At 37.2% G+C, this 20,160-nt stretch overlaps 3 protein-coding genes across 3 annotated transcripts; 2 read left to right on the top strand and 1 right to left on the bottom strand.

The window, feature by feature from the left end:
- The first annotated feature begins 997 nt into the window (after positions 1-997).
- Positions 998-11,759, top strand: LOC137940890 (isocitrate dehydrogenase [NADP], chloroplastic/mitochondrial-like). The gene is made up of 10 exons (XM_068786007.1): positions 998-1,217; positions 9,056-9,124; positions 9,208-9,294; positions 9,405-9,493; positions 9,578-9,681; positions 10,033-10,304; positions 10,798-10,832; positions 10,956-11,098; positions 11,210-11,357; positions 11,673-11,759. Exons 1-9 carry the CDS (start codon positions 998-1,000, stop codon positions 11,229-11,231), a joined length of 1,041 nt encoding a protein of 346 aa, XP_068642108.1. The 3' UTR covers positions 11,232-11,357; positions 11,673-11,759.
- Positions 11,760-15,202: 3,443 nt separating this feature from the next.
- On the bottom strand, positions 15,203-16,603 carry LOC137941886 (F-box/kelch-repeat protein At1g23390). Its single transcript, XM_068787496.1, has one exon. The coding sequence runs from the start codon at positions 16,514-16,516 to the stop codon at positions 15,350-15,352; it is 1,167 nt and encodes a 388-aa protein (XP_068643597.1). The 5' UTR covers positions 16,517-16,603; the 3' UTR covers positions 15,203-15,349.
- A 934-nt stretch (positions 16,604-17,537) lies between these two features.
- LOC137941585 (glutaredoxin-like) lies at positions 17,538-20,150 on the top strand. Its single transcript, XM_068787059.1, has 4 exons — positions 17,538-17,651; positions 19,286-19,374; positions 19,783-19,881; positions 19,960-20,150. The coding sequence occupies exons 1-4, from the start codon at positions 17,596-17,598 to the stop codon at positions 20,031-20,033; spliced, it is 318 nt and encodes a 105-aa protein (XP_068643160.1). The 5' UTR covers positions 17,538-17,595; the 3' UTR covers positions 20,034-20,150.
- Positions 20,151-20,160: the final 10 nt, after the last annotated feature.

Raw genomic sequence — 20,160 nt, forward strand, 5'->3', positions numbered from 1 at the left:
ATGGGTTAGAAAACCATATAGAAAAAATTTGAATAAGTATTTGACAGTTGATGATATAATACTTTGAGCATGAGGCAATTTTCATAACAATTTTGTGTTTGACATTTTATGTGATTAAAAATTTATCGATAAGTATAATAATATATTAGATTAATTATTAATTTGTATTTATTTCCTTAAAAAAGGCAATAAGAGGTCCATTTAACTTTCCTAAGAAAAATTTAAAATATTTATTGTAATTTTCTAGTAAGTCTCAAATAGTAATAGGATTTTATTTAAAGGATTTATAGTTTTTATTTGGGTGATTATAAATTGATAGTGATATTTCATTTAATTTTGTTGCGTTTGATTATTGTATGGAGTGTTTAGACTATTTTATGGAGTATATAAACTATTTCACGGAGTATTTATGGAATGTATAGACAATTTTATGGAGTGTTTGTGCAGGTATTATGTATATTAATTATGCCAAATTTTATACAAGTATTATAAATATAGATTATGCTCAATTTTAAGTAGAAGTTATGCCTAATCTTATATATGTATTATATATATAAATTATGCCCAATTATATGTAGAGGTCATGCCCAATTTTATGTAAAATGTATGTATAATTTTATATACATTTTATTTGATATATATTTTTTGAAAAGTTTTAAATATATATTTGATATATATTTTTTGAAAAGTTTTAAATATATATTGAGGCTCGAGCTCGGCTCGAACTCATTGGGCTCGAGTTCGATAACAATTTTAGGTTTGAGATGAGGCTCGGGTCGAAATTCGACTCAAAATATTTAAATCAAACTCGGCTCGAAAATAATCAGGTTCGGGCTCGACTAGGCTCGATGCCCTCCCTGTTTGCCGGCCACCATGACAGCGATCCCCCTCTTTTGGGCTTTAATACATGCAGGACACGTTTTAAATGCGAGTGGCTCCCTCCTTTCTCCCTCCGTTTCTTCCCCCAGCTAAATTTTGCGTCGCTCTCTCCCGAGCCATGTCCGCCGCTGCCGTCGTCTATTCCCCGTCATCGTCCTCCGTCAAGCTTTCAAAATATCCTAAATATTTCACGTTTTCTCGAAGTAGTTTATTCAATGGAGTACGTTTTGGAGACCCTAATATCTCCCGTAGCTTCGCCAATGGTTCCCCGCGCTGCTTTGCTTCTGCTGCTGCTGTGGAAAAGATCAAAGTGGAGAATCCTATCGTCGAAATGGATGGTAGTTTCGGAAATTCTGTTAAAAATTCTGGTTTTTGTATCATCTTTACTTTTAAGTAGATATTTATGGGTACTTGCAGGTGATGAAATGACGAGAATTATATGGAGAATGATAAAAGAGAAAGTAAGATTACTTGGTTTGTACTCTTTGTGGGCTTTGATAGTTCTTTGTTTCGGTTATTTTTTATGGCATTTGGTAATGTCGAGTTCGGTTCTAATTTATGTAAATTCAATTCACCGCAGCTTATCTTTCCGTATTTGGATTGGATATAAAGTATTTCGATTTAGGACTGCTGAATCGCGACGCAACTGATGATAGGGCCATGGTGGAAAGTGCTGAAGCTACCCTTAAGTAAGTTGGGCCGTGATATTATCCTGTGATCCTATTCATGTAGAGCTGATAGTTTAATTTTTGTGCTCTGTATCTCCAGTTCTCCATGTTTGTTGGGAGGAGAACTTTGACCCAGGTTGGCCGTATTCATGTGTTCCGACTAGTTTTACGTGTCTGTCGTGGGATTCTCGTAGACACATTTCCTCATCTCTGTTAGACTTGATGTCTAATAAAAATAAAATAAACATCATCGAAATAGATATTAAATTCTCCATAATTTTTCTTATTATGAGAACCATACATATATCATAGAATTAAAATAATAAGAATAAAGAGAGTGTACCTTTCATCTTGAAGAATATAAATAGAACTTGAAGTACACAAGATAACCTTTGATAATTCGTTTACAAGTGATAAGCTTGTTCCTGTTCAGCCAGACTGAGTGTGCAAATAGCCTTAGCCTCACTTGGAAGACCATGGAAGAATTTATAGATTTCCAAAGGGTGTGACACTTATGACTATTCATAAGGATACATCCCCTTAGGAGAGATACATCCCCTAAGGAGAAATACATCTTCTTATGCCCAAGGGATGTGTCCAGTCAATGCACCCAATGAATCTACCTATACAGTGGGATGTGCTGGCCATTATTCCATGTACTGAACATTCAATTATAACATCTAGAAGTGGGCCCTACGCCTTTAATATCATGGTTATTTTATTTTATGAATAATATATTTTGAAACCAAAATTCCAACAAACTCCCACTTGGTTTCAAATCCATTTCAAATTCCGATTTTCGAAAAAATATGAAAAATCAATCTTGACACATAAAACCATACCATGACCATAAGCATTACCTTAAACACTTTAATATACATGTGTAGTTAACCCGGGCCTACACAGTATATATCTTAGATATCCAAGGCTGGGGAATATACCAAATCCATACTTGTCAAATTTGCCAGTTCAGCGGTCTCCATTCATAGCATACTCGGACCTGAACTCAGGGTAAAACTCTATACCAGTTCGAGTATTAGCCACTAAGGTAACTGTGCTTAATCAGTACCATAGGCCTGAATAATTTAGACATCCAACCCTACCTTCCTATTGAGACCCTTCCGTATATACATACAAGTATATACCTAATAGAAAAGCTGGACATCAAGACATCTCACCGTCCATAGCATACTCAGTACCTGAGGAGCTCAGGGTAAAGCTCTATACCAGCATGAGTATTAGCCGTAAAAGAAATTGTGCCTATGCAGTCCCATTGGCCTGGACAATTTAGAGACTCAACCTTTATTCCCTATCGAGACCCTCACATATACACGTACAAGTGCATACCTAATAGGGAAGCTGAATCTCAAGGCATACACTGAGTACTCATATTATCACACAAAAACATATGCATTCTTTCAAAATCATTCCATGGAATATAAATTACAATGTCATGACATACATAGTATTACGAATCATTGAGACCACAATGCATACAAAACAATGTTCTCCCACTTGGTCTCATCAATTATAAACAAATCAAACCCATGTTCCCCACATGGAAAGTGAAACTGGTCACGGGAAGACACTTGGTTAGTGGATCAGCTAAGTTATCCGGAGAAGATATCTTATAAATAACAACTTCCTCCTTCCTCAGCATGTCTCGTATGTAGTGGTATTTCCCTTCGATATGTTTAGCCTTGGAGTGACACTTCAGATATTTCGTGATAGCAATAGCAAGTTCATTATCACAAAAGAGAGGAATAGGTCGCTCCACATAGTCTACCACTAGAAGACTTCGCAAGAATTTGTGAAGCATAGACAACCTCCCTTGTAGCTAAGTTCATAGCCACATATTATGCCTCCATGGTTGATTGCGTGACACAGTCTTGCTTCTTGCTTTTCCAAGAAATGACACCTCCGCCAAACATAAAGATAAAACGAGAAGTAGACTTTCGGGTATCAATACATCCTTGATAATCTGAGTCGGAATAACCAACCAATTCCAACTTGTCCGCTTCATAAGTCAAAGCATATGACTTTATTCGTTTTAGATAGCGCATTACCCATTTTACCCCTTCCCAGTGAGTGAAACCTGGATTAGCCTGAAACCGTCTAAGAATCCCAACAACATAAGCAAGATCAGGTCTTGTACATATAAGAGCATACATAAAACTCCCCACAGCAGAAGCGTATGGATACTTAGATTCGTCCAACTTATCTTTGAGGCAAGAAGGACAATCCACCTGGCTCATCTTTTTAGTGTTATCATAAGGTACTTTACCTTGTATACAGTTAGACATGTGAAACCGATCCAGAAGAGTGTTGATATACTTCTCTTGAGACAAACTCAATTTTCGCAAAGATCTATCCCGTAGAATTTTAATGCCAAGAATATAAGAAGCTTCCCCAAGGTCTTTCATATCAAATGTTTGAAACAACCATGTCTTTATACCTTGGAGTAACTGAATATCATTCCCGGCTAATAAAATATCATCTACGTATAAAGTAAGAAAAACAATGCGATTTCCCACTGTTTTTATATAAACACAGTGATCTTCTGGATTCTGAGTAAAACCATACGCTGTAATTGCTTCATTGAACTTGATATTTCATAATCTTGAGGCTTGTTTCAAACCGTAAATAGACTTGTCCAACTTACACACTTTGCTTCAGTTCCAGGTCTAACAAATCCATGTGGTTATTCCATATAAATTTTCTCATCCAAATTTCCATTTAGAAAAGCGGTTTTAACATCCATTTGGAACAACTCATAGTCATAATATGCAACCAATGCCAGGAGAGCTCGAATAGACTGTATTCGTGCAACAGGAGAAAATGTTTCATCATAATCAATCCCGTATTGTTGAGTAAAACCCTTGGTAACAAGACGAGTTTTGAATCTTTCAACTTTACCTTCAACATTTCTCTTCCTTGTAAAAATCCACTTGCACTTAATAGGCTTAACCAATGTAGGAGGATCAATAAGTTTCCAAACTTCATTTTTATACATAGAGTCCATTTCTTCTTCCATTGCCGACTTCCACTTGTTGGAACCCACATCAAGGAGTGATTCCTTGTAAGTGACAGGATCAGTAACATCTTTATTCAACCTTGTTCTTTCATAAGTTTCTCCAGCATAGGTATAAAAATCTAAAGATGATAGGAGTTGACTAGGTTTTCTTTCTCTAGTCCCTCTTCGAATATCCGTTTGGGTGGAATTCTCTATATTAGAAGGAGATTCAGAAGAAGACATTTCAACACATTCTTCCAAGTAAGACTTCGTACCTAAATCTTCATCACAATCAAATCTATCCTCAATGAATTTTACATGTCTACTTTCAATAATCACCTTCTCCTTGGGATCATATAACCTATATCCTTTCGAATGTTTAGAGTACCCAACGAATAAACATCTTCGAGTCTTAGCCTTCAATTTGTCCTTAGGATCAAGTTTTAAAACATGAGCAACACATCCCCATACTTTAAAATGATTAAGACTAGGAGTTTGCCTGACCATACCTCATAAGGTGTTTTCTCAACCGACTTTGAAGGTACTCTATTTGAGATATAGGTAGCTGTCAATAGTGGTTCACCCCAAAAGGATATTGGCAAATTTGCAAGTGCCATCATAGATTTTACCATCTCTAGTAAGGTTTGATTTCTCCTTTCAGCAATACCATTCTGTTCAGGTGTATAAGACATGCTAAACATATGGATAATCCCTTTTGACTTGCAAAATTCAGAGAATAACTCCGAACAATACTCTCCACCTCTGTCGGTGTGCAATGTTTTGATCTTCTTTCCTGTGGCATTTTCTACCTCCAATTTGAAGGTTTTGAAATAATCTAAGGCCTCTTTTTTTCTATGCAGTAAATATACTATTCCATATCTTAAGAAATCATCTATAAATGTGATAAAATACGAATGACCATTACGAGTATTCACATTCATAGGTCCACATATATCAGAATGAATAATATCCAAAACATGAGAACTTCTTGAGCGTTTGGATGGAAAAGGTATCTTTGTCATTTTCCCATATATACAACACTCACAAATAGGAAAATCATTATGTGAAAGATTTTTCAATAATCCTTGTGTCACAAGTCTCGTAATTCTATCCTTGTTTATATGCCCTAGTCGTAAATGCCACAAATACAATTCCTTTTCTTTAATATCCGAAGAAGTAGAAACATTAAACACCATATTTCCACTAAGTTACAATTGATATAGACCAGAATTTCAAAAACCTCTCAAAATAACTTTATCATCTTGTAACATAAGAAACTTTCCATTTCCAAAGTAAAATGTAAATCCAAGTTTCTCAAGACAAGATACAGATAATAGACTTCTTCTCATAGAAGGAGCATAAAGACAATCTTCTAAATCAAAAAACTTATTATCAACAAGCTTTAGCCTGTAAGTTCCCACGCCTTCCACAATGGCCTTTTCATCGTTTCCCATGTAAATAAAGCTTGTTTTGTCCTCAATCTTTCTTAGCTCCTTGAAGCCCTGCAACTCATTCGATACATGAACAGTTGCACCAGAATCAACCCACCAACTAAAAGGCTTGATATAAATAGTACAAGTTTCAAGAGATAAGGACTCACTAGTGTTCTCCTGTTGCCCTTCTTGCATGGTTTTCAAATCCCTACAATACTTCTTTATATGTCCTGACTTATTACAGAAGAAGCAAACACGTTGATTTGCATGTACTTCAACCCTTTGTTGATTGATTTTTTTGTCCTTGAAGTTGTGAAATCGAAAGTTTTTTCCCTTCTTCTTAAAATTCTTTTTCTTCGGCTTCAAAACTACGTTAGCACTAGGTGAAGGTTTATCTAACTCAATACTTGGATTGAGTCTTTCAGACTGGTGGTCGATCATAGTAACCAAATCAAATATAGTCCACTTTGTCTTGGACAAAGAATAAAAGTATTGAATATATTTGAGAGATTTGGGTAAAGAGTTGATAATGGTGACCACTTTAGTTTCTTCATCCATTGGTCTACCATGATATTGTAACTCATCTGCCATTGCAAGCATGTCATTTACATGTTTTCTCACATCAGCATTTTCTTCCCATTTGGCACGAGTGAACTTTTGCCATAAGTTATTGATGTGAGTAGACGACTTTTTACCATATTTAAACTCAATCTGGTCGAGAATCTCTTGTAGTGGGGACATGAAAATAAGTCATCAAGAGAGTCTCACTTAGAACCCCTAGAATATGTGACCTAGAAATTTCATTAGCATTATCCCATTCCTTAAATTTTCTAAGGTCCTTCTTATACTGTTTCAGATTATCAGGGTAGTTTATTCGGGAAGGTCTTTGAGGAGGAGTATCCACTTTGATAATCTTATCAAACCTATAGCCTCGTAGCATTAAGTCAACCCGTTGTGACCAGTTCACATAATTAGTCCCATCAAGTACATTTTTCTTTAGGGACTCAGCAAAATTATGTCCACTACTAGATATTCCTGTCATCCAGAAAATATCTCAATATTTGGGAGAATATACATAATTATACAATCATTTCAGCCATCTAGTACTCCCATTTACCCTTTGGGGATTCATGAGAGTTACTAGGCAAATCATTCCACACATGATAAACAACCAACAATATCACAAACCAACAAACAAACAAATAAATTAATTCATACTTACCCTTTGGGGATTCATATTAATTAATTTACAACATACTAATCTAATTATACAATTCACATTACCCTTTGGAGATTTTGCTAATCATATAATAAAATTAGTATAACTCATAAAACAAATTATACTCAAAATAAACATACATAAAATTAATTTAATCTATACAAAATGCATCTATACAAAATGCATTACCCTTTGGGGATTTTTCAAATTATATAATTAAGTTAATTTTCACATACAAATACATAAAGATATATAACAAGGCATGCAATAACACAAATTATAAATACTTCAAATAGCCAAATAAATTCCAAATAACATGGAAATTCTATTCAAAATACAATTCTGGGTAAAAATAAACCCTTAAAACATATTCTGGCTCATTATATTAGCAAAACCCGGTTTGGTTCATGGTTCTGGGTCATTACCGACCCGGACCGCACAAGCCTGCACCAGCAGGCCCACGCACAGTAGCCTGCACCAGCAGGCCCGCACGCAGAAGCCCGTGCACAGAAGGCCCGCCTACATCAGCCCGTATTAGCAAGCCCGCCTGCGGCGCCAGAACCCAATAAACCTAAACTAAGCTTATTTCCATTCATAAATAAATATCCAAAAAATCCAAAAAATATAGAAAAAATATAGAAACTTAGAATCTATCTCTATGATACCAGCAGAGGCATTATTCACTTGTATTTGTTAGATTTGATGTCTAATAAAAATAAAATAAACATCATAGGAATAAATATTAAATCTTCCATAATTTTTTTTATCATGAGAGTCATACATATATCATAGAATTAAAATAATAAGAATAAAGAGAGCGTACCTTTCATCTTGAAGAATATAAATAGAACTTGAAGTGCACAAGATAACTTTTGATAATTCGTTTACAAGTGATAAGTTTGCTCCCATTCAGCCAGACTGGTTGTGAAAATAGCCTTAGTCTCACTTGGAAGACCATGGAGGAATTTATAGATTTCTAATGGGTGTGGCACTTATGACTATTCATAAGGATACATCCCCTTAGGAGAGATATATCCTCTAAGGAGAGATACATCTCCTCAAGAGAGATACATCTCCTTATGCCCAAGGGATGTGTCTAGTCAATGCACCCAATGAATCTACTTCTACAGTGGGATGTGCTGGCCATTATTCCCTGTACTGAACATTCAATGACAACATCTAGAAGTGGGCCCTATGCCTTTAATATCATGATAATTTTATTTTATAAATAATATATTTTGAAACCATAATTCCAACGATCTCAACATTTTTTTCTCCTTCAATACCAGTCCCAGTTTTCTCTTTCTCTGATTCCCGTCTGTTCTTCCCCGATTTTACCTTCAGAACTGTTAAACTCATGCCGTTCCGCATCATAAGGTCACTAACGAATTGGTTTCTATTGTTTCATTGAGTTTCATAGAGTTCTATAATAATGTGTTCAATCTCAAGTTATCCTTTAAAAAGAAGTTTCTGCATTCTCAAGACTAATTTGTTTAAAAAAATTTAAATTTCAAACTCTTGTAATAAATTTCTGAAGCTTAGTGGTCCAGTGAACTTGGGTACCATAGTCATGGGTCCTATCTTTTCAATTTGGAAGTTTAACTCCAGAGACTGCTTCCCCCTTTCTTGTCATCATTGTATATCTCATATAACAGTTGAAAGAGAATGGGCATCTCTTTTTTGGTACTTTTTATTTGTTCATGCTTAGAGCATGTTTCTGATAGTTTTAACATCTAAGTTTTGCCTGATCTTGATACTGCTGGGTTTGAATGTTGGGGCTGCAATGGTTTATCTGTTGTCTTCTATTATTCTCATTGGATGATTGTTGTTTTGTCTGATGCAGGAACTGTGTTCCGTGAGCCCATTATTTGCCGAAATATTCCCAGGATGGTTTCAGGCATTGTCTTACTTATACCTCATGATACTTCAGTCTTGAATTCATGTCTTGCTTATATCTTATAATCTGTTACTTGTTCAGGTTGAAAAAAACCTATTTTTGCATAGGTAAACATGCCTTTGCGGATCAGTATCGTGCAACTGACATGGTCATTGGAGGACCGGGAAAGCTTGAGATGGTCTTTGGTGAGCTCATCAATAGTTAGATTCTTTATTAAACTCGCAAAAAAATCATAGAGGTTCTTTGTAAGTGTTTTCTCTTTGTCATTGGCATTCTTTATTTTTTTATGTTTCAGTTCCAGAGGATGGAAGTGTTCCTGTGGAACTTGATGTGTTCGACTTTAATGGACCAGGAATTGCATTGTCCATGTATAATGTTGACACGGTATGGTTTCTATTGGATTCTGGTCGGACGATCTGTATCTGTGTTGTTCTGTTGGAGTTTTACTGAAATCTCTTGAACCTGCAGTCTATTAGAGCCTTTGCTGAGTTGTCAATGGCAATGGCATATGGAAAGAAATGGCCTCTTTACTTGAGCACCAAGAATACTATCTTGAAAAAATATGATGGCAGGTATTCTTGGGTTTTATGTGTACCCGTTCTTAGTCATATGCCTCAGTGTTTTATTGAAGATACAATCAAGTTTTCAATTCAAGTGATTTTATTTGCTGTAACTTCATAATTTATTCAGTGGGTTGTTAATGTCTGATCAGCGTACTGTAGTTTGAGTGGGTGCATGATTTACTCCTGTTTGTGTCAAACTGTTTCATCCATCTTCTATTTCAGACCTGCTCAGTCACCTTTGCCTCTAGTGATTTTGATAACTACTCTACAATGTGGTTTCACCTGTTTTATTCAATAACCATAACTATGTAATTGACTTATTATAGAAAAGCAACTGAAGTATTTGAGAACTTTTTACAGGTTCAAGGATATTTTTGAGGAGGTGTATGAAGAGAAATGGAAGGACAAATTTGAAGAGCAATCCATATGGTTGGTGGCACTCCTGCTGGTGAATCTACACCACATCTGTATCACCCAACTATGTTGTAATCTTTGGCAGCAAATATATCAACACAGGTACGAGCATCGCCTGATTGATGATATGGTGGCATATGCACTAAAACGTGAAGGTGGATATGTATGGGCCTGCAAAAATTATGATGGGGATGTCCAAAGTGATTTTCTTGCTCAAGGTACATAATCTATCATGTTATCATGTAGGTCAAGTTATTATTATTTTCTTGGATGTTGATTACACATGCACGCTGCGCACTGCACTCCTTTCCTTGCTGAGACTTGAACTTAATTAAGACCACCTCCAATGGCCCAATCAACAGATTACTTTTTAGCTGGATTGAGATATTTTCTGAACTTGACTGTCATGTACCTGTTTGAGCACACTGACAAATTAATGGAGAGTATCTATTTATTAATTTATTCAAGCTGAATATATCATGTTGTATTTGTTGGTTAAGCTTGTAAATTTTTTGAAAAGTGCCTAAGGTGAGATTTTATATTAGAAAGTGTGTTGGACCATCATGATTGTTCTTCTATCCTCCTTCATGCATACCCCAGAAATGACAATTCAGACTTGTATATATCAATCAAAACGGAGCATTAGGATGCAATTAGCACCATCAATGGTTACTTTCCAGTAAAGTTTGAATTTTCTCTTGATGGATGCAGGATTTGGCTCTCTGGGCTTAATGACATCTGTGCTGGTAATCTTGAATTTCTTTTAGCTTCACTGGTTGTTTAATATGTATGAATGTTTAATGTGTTAGTAACACCCATTGTATCTTCCTCTCTTTCAATTTGTCGAATTTATTTCAATCCTTCCACAGTTATCTTCTGATGGGAAGACATTAGAGGCTGAGGCGGCTCATGGCACTGTGACTAGGCACTTTCACTTGTATAAAAAAGGACAAGAAACTAGTACAAATAGCATTGCATCTATATTTGTTTGGACTCGAGGGCTCCAGCACAGGTATTGTCCTCAGAGCTGTATAATCCCAGATGGCATTGTTGCTTTAATCATGAAACGTCAACAAGCTCAGGCAGTAATTTGACTTAGTGTTAACATGCTTAACGTATGCAGTGTCTTGATAAAAACCCAGTGAATAAATCTGAAAGGCGAAAGTATCTGTCTGAGCATTGGACGTGTATAAACTGGTCTCCCTGGAAGTTCCACTGGAATGTTGTTAGAGGATGGGAATTGTTGTTATGTTGAATATTCTCAAATTGTCGTAAGTGAAAAGCCTGTCAAGAACTTTCATATTTTGAGTTACTGAGTTAATGGAAGTAGTGATACTTTCCTGGATCTTTGGAATGTTCTATTGGAGGCATCTTAGTAGCTGTCCCTTCATGTTTTGTTTGGTTGGTGTGGCATCCTTTTATTTTTCTTGCTTTTTGTGGTTCCTTGCAACACAGAGGTGTAAAGCTTAAAAATATCTTCTGACATGCCAAACATCTTGTGTTGAAACTGTGTGATTGATTTATAATATGGATTTTTTTTTTAGGATAGATTTGTATATGCTAATTCTATTTTTCGTTGTTCCCAGAAATAATTAACAGAGCAAAACTTGATAGCCACCAGAAATTGATGAATTTTGCACTTAAGGTGGAGGCTGCCTGTGTGGAAACAGTTGAGTCAGGCAAAATGACGAAAGATCTTACCCTGCTGATCCATGGCCCTAAGTCAGTAATCATCTGCACTTTTGTTTTATTTCTTGATTACCGATTTATTTACCTTGTCATTAGATCCACACATTACACCAAAGAATTCATTGATGCTGTTGCACAGAATTTAGCTGGCAAGATCCTGGCACCACCTGCTGCAGTTGTCTAACTGGTCTCCACAGAGGTCACTATTTACTGAAATAAACAATTCTGTGCATTCAAGTGATCACCATTCACCAACACCAAGTCAATGTGGTCTTATCGGTTCAGAAATTCTCCATGATGTGCTTTGATCAAAAGATGTATATTACAAACTGCTGGTTGATGGCCCGTGTATGTCGGATTTAAAATAAAGAACTGATTACTAGCAGGGAAGCCAGAGATTCGCGTCATTGAACACAAGGTATCCAAGATTTTGTACCTTGGCTCGGAAATATTCAAGAGTTTCATCATGCTCACTGACTTAAAAGTTGCAGAGGCAAAGGTAGCAACAGTAAATTGCTCAGTACGGTCAGATTGTGTCTGTTATTTATCTAGCTGAAACTCAGGGTCGACTTAATGTTCAAATCAAAATAGGCTTAACAGTAAATGGGTTTATGAGGAAAAACCATTGGAACTAGCCAGAAGGATGACTTCAGTAGAGGAAGTGATTCCGTTAACTTTTCGTTGAAATCAAGCATCTGAACAGAAATGGTGCATTGGCTGCTGTCGCCTTTAACTGTCGTATCCATATTATTTTAGATTGATCTCTCTACATTTTGAAATGAAAACTGTGAGAATCGCTAACTCAGCCTTCGATAGTGAACATGGACAATTTTTTTGTGTTCAAAATATATATTAAATGAATCCATCAACACTCACCTACTACTGCGTTGCTACTCACAGTCATCTCATTCATGTTCTGTACCAGCCTTCTGGACCAGGAAGACCATTTATTGCTCTTCTCATGCATTTTTTCATTTTTATGTGGTCCTCAAGTTTCTGGGCCTTTTAGATGCACATGTTTCAGTTATTTCAAGAAACATGTTTGAACGTCTTATTATTGGATTGTTTTTAGAAGATTTAGAACAGTAGTTCTGTATGACAAGAAACTTTAGCTCTGTTTATGGTAATGCAAAGTGATGAAGAGATCAAGTTAGCTGTGATAGCTATGACCATACTATTGGTTGAGAACATTCTCTTTATCCTTCAGATATATAAATTTTTTGTTACAATTAGAAACCTGCAAATAATTATGAATAAACTGAGAAATCTGATATTATTGTGGACAAGTCAGTTTGTTTCAACTAATTTTAGTGTTCTATTTTGTGCAGATACTGTTCCACGTACTGCATATGTTTCAGCTGAAGGTTCTTTCACAAATGCAAAAAATGTATCTGTAGATATTTCTTTCAATGAACCATGCATTGGTGGAGGTGGATCCAGGTGCTCCTTTGTCAATTCTTGTATTGTGAATTGTTGGTTGACTAACCTCATCAGATTTTATCATCTTAAGCTTAGGTGTCTTTGTTATCAAGTTTAAGCAAACCCCTTAGTTGCTCCTTTGAACTTATGCAGAAATGAAATTCTTGTGACCATATTGATTCCTAGAATGAAAATCAGTGTACTTAATATTAAGATTTCTGTTTGGTTCCTGTCTAGCTTCTTGTGTATGGTGCTGGCCACAATATCCCGTCCACATTCAAAATTCTTCAACCAAACCTGAAGTTTTCTTTCCTTGTTAGATTATCTGCTGACATAGAATGTGGAAGATTGGTGCTGGTAATGGACAAGGATTTCTGTACAGATGCTGCTGGTAACAGGTTTACAAGAACAACAAATTCGATGGTCCATTTCTCATTCTTTCAGATTGGACACTGCCAGAAGCTGCAATGGTTTCCTTTCTGAAAATGCTAAACTAAGTTTAATATATTATCCTTGACTCTCTTTATACAGTCATATTGGAATCACTGTTTTCAATATTCAGAAAGTAAGACAATAATCAATTTTCTAAAAGGACGAGTTAATTGAAAATTTTAGTATGTACTCCACACGAAAAGGAGGAAAGGCATAAAATTCATGGATGAGTGACTAATCACAACATACTTATCGAAGATTACTGCAGGTGGACCATGCAAAGTTTTTGCTTCTGACAAATTATCTCTAAATTGAAGTTGAACTAAAAGCTTCTCTATCTAAAAGTATAGAGGACTGTCACATTGATGTTGGAAAGTTTTGGACGGACTCATCTGTAAAGACATTCTTCAGTTGGTTGCTGAGTTTGTCAAGTTCATGTAATTCAAGTTCTTATTTTTGCAATGTACTTACTGACTGTGTACATATTTTCAGATTTTTTGGTAGTCTCTTCCGATGCTAATTTTTTTGCTCCATATTTTCCAGATAGAAGGAATGTATATATGAGCTTGAGGACCCATATCCCAGAAAAGTTGATTCAACTCCACAATGCGATAAGAATGGTTGAGGCCACTAATGGCTAAAGGGATCTGTATGTTTATTCGTACTTCTCGGAAACTTTTCTCAACTCGTCTGCTGACAGTCAAAGTGTTCTCGACACAAGTACAGGTTTCCTTCTTCCCTGTAATTGAAAGACCCTGGGGAACTGTTGATTTGCTTATCTTGTGAGTATTTTGTGCATCATATCAGCAACATTAATGTGAGGGATAAATGTCATGTTTGTAAGTTTGGATCATTTTAAGAGGTAAATTTTAAGTATTCTGAAAAAGGTAGTTGAAGTAGTTTAACTTAACATGCACAGTTAGTATACAAATAGTGTTGGTTTAACTTAACATGCACAGTCAGTATCCAAAATAGTGTTAGCATAACTTAACACGCGCAGTCAGTATACAATTAGTGTTCGATGGAACCTAAATGTTGACTATGAGGTTTATGTTTTGCAAGTAATGAGAGGATGAGTATAACCAGTGGCGAAGCCAGAATTTTTTTATAGAAGTGGCAAATCATAATCATACTGAGAGAAAGAGAGTGATATGCCTTATTTAAACAGGTATTATTTAGATTTATTGCACAGATGGGCAATGAATGGTATGCCTTATCTAAACAGATATTACACTTAAGCTCAGTTGATGATTCTTTCTGTACAGGTGGACTTCTATTGATTCTGATCCCATGGAAGCTGCTAAAGAACTGGGATGATAATTTGCCGTCTAGTAGTGTAGAGACAGAGGCAGGCGAAACAGGTTTTTCTGGTGCTCCAACCAGGAGCTCTGGAAGCTCCAGTACATGAGGAACAGAGAAGTCTCGGTTGAAGCAACTGATTTGATACTACTGATTGATTAAAGGAGAAACTGGTTCATTAAAATCATAAAGGTCTTTTACTATATGCGCATATTGAGGTGCGTGAACAAGGAAATAAATGTTTAAATTTTAAATCATCCGTTTATTTACCCGTATACCTACGGGTAAATGGGTGGATAAATGGAAACAGAATGCCTTGATCGAAGGCAACAAGTAGTGACAAGGCGAATCCAATTCATGGGCTAACAAACCGTTGGTATTCGATTCAAATGCGGAGAAAATTCACTGGGAGACATGTTTCCGGTTACCTACAGACCGGCCGAAGGTCATCAATCTCCACCTTCGAGCAAGTGAACACAAAGTTGTCGATCAGATTCCCTTCATTGAGAACCGGATTTTCGAAACAACACCAGGAACAGTTCCTGGAGGAGAAGTCGCAGAAGAAGATCTCTCTTGGATCAGATGGGTCGTAGATATACGCAAAATCCCCAGATACAGAAGCTTTGATCGACCAAAGGGGCGAGGAATCCGGTTTCTTAAGCCGTTCAAGCATGTCCGATGGCATTTCGCCAAGCAGATTCCGTTCAAAGGTTTCAGGGCTCACTTCCCAGATCCTCAAGCCGAATACGTTCATGGCGTCTCCATCGAGCCCCACTTGAATCAATCTTCCATCCGAAAACCCGATGACGGAGAAGAAGATCGAGGGGCCAGGACTCAAGCTTGAAACAGGTCCCCAGGTCATGGTATCCATGTTCAGCGAACAGAAAGCGCCGGAATCTTTCCCCAAAACAAACATTTGACTGTTGGACGCCGCCACTGAAAGCCACACGGGCGAGGAGGAGTTCTTGAACTGGAGCGGCATGGGCTGGCAAGATAACCGCCGGCGGGGATCATCGACGCGGTACACTTCCACCGCGAGGGGTTCGTCCTCGAAATCGCAGGCCCCGCCGGCAACGACGACATGCATCCCGACGACTGCCACGAGTGGGTCCGAACGCCACACCACCGGGGGGCCCACGTCGCGCCAGACGAAGTTAAGAGCGTCCCACGAGACAGAGAACTTGGAGGGAGAAAGGCTGTAGAGAAGGCTTCCATGTGAGGCGCGGAGGGGAGACGCATGCGAAAGCGGAACAGACGGGATGCAAATCCATGAGCAGGAATTGGGGTCGTAGGCAAGCGCGGCTGGGGGAGCACTCGGGGACGACGCTCGCCGGCGAAGGATAAGCCACGGTTTAACTCGCGGCGGGTTGTCGAGAGAGAGGGTAACCGCACGTCTCCATGACCTGGAAACACAAGAAGCGGGGAGGAGATCAAAGAGCGAGAGACGACAAAGGACGGCCTGGAGGAGATCCCCGTGGAGAGGGGAGAAGGACTCCGCTGCGGGTGCTGGAGCGGATACTTGGATCCCTTGGGTTTCTTCTACCATCGTCGCCATGGTTGAGGAGTCAAGATGCGAGTCTGAAGCCGCCATGAATGGATATACTATATAATGTGCAGTGGAGGAGTTTCAAGGTTGAGGATGGCCAACCACTCGTAAGACTTCCAGCATCGACCGCCGCAAACCATTTCGTATTCCTCCTGTCTTATCTGTCCAATCTGTCCGCACCGTCGAGTTTCTATGGATGAGAATGACCTCTGTGGGTCCTATCCTTAATTGGGGGCTCACTCGATTTTATCAAAACAAAAGTCACATGGCCTATACGAGAAGTTATGTAAGTGCGAACCATGCCAATATCTCAACATCTAATCAACCATCTCAATTATCCAATCAACAAGTATCTCAGCCGTACGTTTGATAACCGTGTTTTTATATTTCGGAGTCAGTAGAATTGATCCATGTGTTAGTTCACAATTCGTGGTAGGTCAATTACTCTTATTCCTATAAAGGTTTGGGATTACTATCAAGTCCCTATTAATGGTATAAAAGCAAACCTAACCTGCAAAACTGGGACCCCCCCCCCCCTGCCTTCCTTCCCCTTCCCTTTCCAGGTCCCATTTGAAGAGATAAAAACGTGGAGAAGCCGGCCAGTTCTTATCTCTTCCCTTTTCAGTTGTCTTTTGCAGTCTGTGGGGTGGGGGGAGAAAGCCCTCACATCATGGGAGGCTGCTCCTCTGTTTTTTTTTTTTAAAATAATAATTAATTAGTAAAAATAAATATTAAAATTATATTTGTATACAATAATTTAAACTTATAAAATTTACTTATTTTTAGTTAATTACTTAAATAAGATAAATAATTATGTAATTGATTAATATATATTTATTTAATTATTATACATTCAATTGGTGATTATTTTATTAAATAAATATTTTATTTTCTGAACTCTATCATTGAAAAATTTTAATTCAAAATTATATCAAAATCTAAATTATATTATATAATAACGATTCATTTTTTTTAATTTAAAATAAAAAAAATTATATGTTTTGTCGGAGAGGAAAATTGGGGATATGAATGTTGATTTCGTTCGTTTATAAATAGCAAATCAAGAGACGGTATCAGTAGGAAGATTGTTCAGTTCGTACCTGGGCAGTGGATTAGGGCTCGAAATGGCTCTTCCAAAGGCAAAGGAGATCGTATCCTCCAACCCTGTTGTTGTATTCAGGTTCGGATTTCTCTGCTGATTCCCTCTTTTTTCATTCGATTGGTTTTCTTTTTTGGTATCAGCTGTACGACTGTTTTTTTTTTTCTTGCTTCCTTATTTATAGTTTTCTTCTGATTTATGGTTACTGGTTTTAGCTTTATCTTTTGATTCTAGTTTCGTTTGTGGAGTATCATTTTGATCCTTTCTCTTTCTTTTTGGAAGACAAGAATGTGTCAATATTTTCGTTGGCTTTGCCTCTGAAATTCGATGGATGTCTGGGTTTGTATATTTGTGCATTGATTCCATGATTATGCTATTCAATAGCGTATTATTGGGGAATATTGGAACGAGGGATACGCGGTTGGTATTATTTATTCCATGATTTTCCGTTGAAGTGATTTTACATTCGCGGCCCTCGCCAAATTCTTACATATTTTCAAGGGCTGCGACTCTGCGGCTCTTGCTTCCTTCACGGGCAACCTCTGCGTCTCGCTTTACAAACATTTCACTGAGAAATTATTTTTAAGTTTGTACATTGTAGACTTAATTAATCTAGTGTCTGTTACATCCTTTTCTATTTTTTTTATTCTTCGGATCACTTGTGCGCTTGTATTTCCGGCAGGCAGTTTTTTGTCTTTTTGTCTTTCAGGCTTAGTCTATCGCCGATAGATGGAAGATGAACCTTTCACATTAATGGGGATAAACCCCCTTATCCCTTACTCAAAGCTCTAATCAATGAGAAATTGCCACCTAAGAAGGCAAAATCTCAAATTTATTCAGATTAAAATAAGGCATTATCCCACATGCCTAAAATCCCTCAAAAATCTTATCCAAATCTGTTTAGATGGTCCCTCCCTACTTCAAATTTTGAATTTTTGAACCCATTAGCCAGCCATCTGGATAGGCCTGCATGCTTCGCCTGGGCTGCATAACACTTAATCTCTAGGTGTTATATATATATATTTTTCCTGTCATGATGTTTTGAATTACAACACGATGACACATAAGAGAATGGATAATGGAGATTTCTTTGGTCAAAAGCGTGTTTGATCTAGTTATTGTTAGAGTGAGATTGTGAAGCTGAATGAGTTCGACATTGTATACATAGATCAATCAACGGGTGTGTAATTGTTTATGTATTGCTTTGTAGTGTTTTTTAGGAATGATAGATCAAATCTGCAAAAAGGTCATGAAAGCACAGATGGATTAGTGGCCTTTGCATTTTATATCACGGGTAGATGCACTTTCAGTTCTATCTATGTTCTGTTCTTTCTGCCAAGACCTCGTATGAAGGTGGTCTTTGATGATTCTAGCTCGTTGGCAAGTGACCATCCTTGAGGGAGACTAGATATGGAGAATGACTTGAAAAGAGCTTTCCAAGATTCACAACTGTTTGTAGTGTTTTCAATTTATCGAAACTAGTGAATTAGAAAGCTACATAAGTGGTCTTCATCCTTATCTGAAGATATTTGGAGAAAGGATCCCTGAAATTAAACTCAAATGCATCATATTTTCTTTTCTTAACTAATACTTTTTTAGGTACCAATTTCATACAGAATTAATGACCTCTATAGCTGTACTTTCCTGTTTAGCCTGAAAACATTTTTTATCTTTTTCACCGAAGTGATTGATTTTGAACTCTGTTTGCATTTCAGCAAGACATATTGTGGATACTGTACACGAGTCAAGCAGTTGCTAAACCAATTGGGTGCTAATTACAAAGTGATTGAATTGGATGCTGAAAGCAAGTATCTTCTTCTTTCTTTTTATACTTCAAACCTATCAATTTTCCTTAGTTGCTGGCTCCTTACCCTTTTCAGGGATATCTTCTTTTTCCGTTGTCTTTTTTAACAATATCTAGGAGAATTAATTTTATATGAAGGTGATCTTTTGAGCATTACTTGCATTTAATTTTGACTGGATGTCTCACATTCACAACTCGATTTCACACCGGCTGTAATGAATCCTCGTGTATCCTTGCAAATCTGGAGTCTGAAGCACACCTTGCTGTGTTTGGATGGTTAAAATGGGTTATTGTTGATTAATACCCGTCGTAAGAGGGAGGAAAGTTCTTCTCGATCAAGATGTTGTCTCTAAATTATATATCAGTTTTTCTTGTTGAAATTTGAAGAAAAAAATTTCCTTGTTGAAGGTGATGGAAATGCGATACAATCTGCATTAGCAGAGTGGACGGGGCAGCGCACGGTGCCAAACGTGTTCATCGGAGGAAAGCAGATAGGCGGTTGTGATGGTAAACACCCATAAACTTCTGAAGTGTTTTAAGTGTTGTGAGATTCGAGTTAATCTAATCTTTCTAAGCTGATTTCAGCTGTTACCTCAACACACAGTGGAGGGAAGCTTGTGCCTCTGCTGACGGAAGCCGGAGCTCTGTCCGCCTCTTGAGAGTCCGATTTAATTGAAAAATGGTGTATAAAACAGCTGCTTGTTGAACTTGCGAAGAATAAAATTTGGTATTGTAATTATGTCGCGTGTTTAGTGTTGGTTTCAGTCTTCACAGCATTGCAAGAGT

The sequence above is a fragment of the Aristolochia californica genome, unplaced genomic scaffold, assembly GCF_029961685.1.
Source record: "Aristolochia californica isolate CCGP_79_NKW_82.1479 unplaced genomic scaffold, dmAriCali1.0.hap1 SCAF_9, whole genome shotgun sequence".
NCBI lineage: Eukaryota > Viridiplantae > Streptophyta > Magnoliopsida > Piperales > Aristolochiaceae > Aristolochia > Aristolochia californica.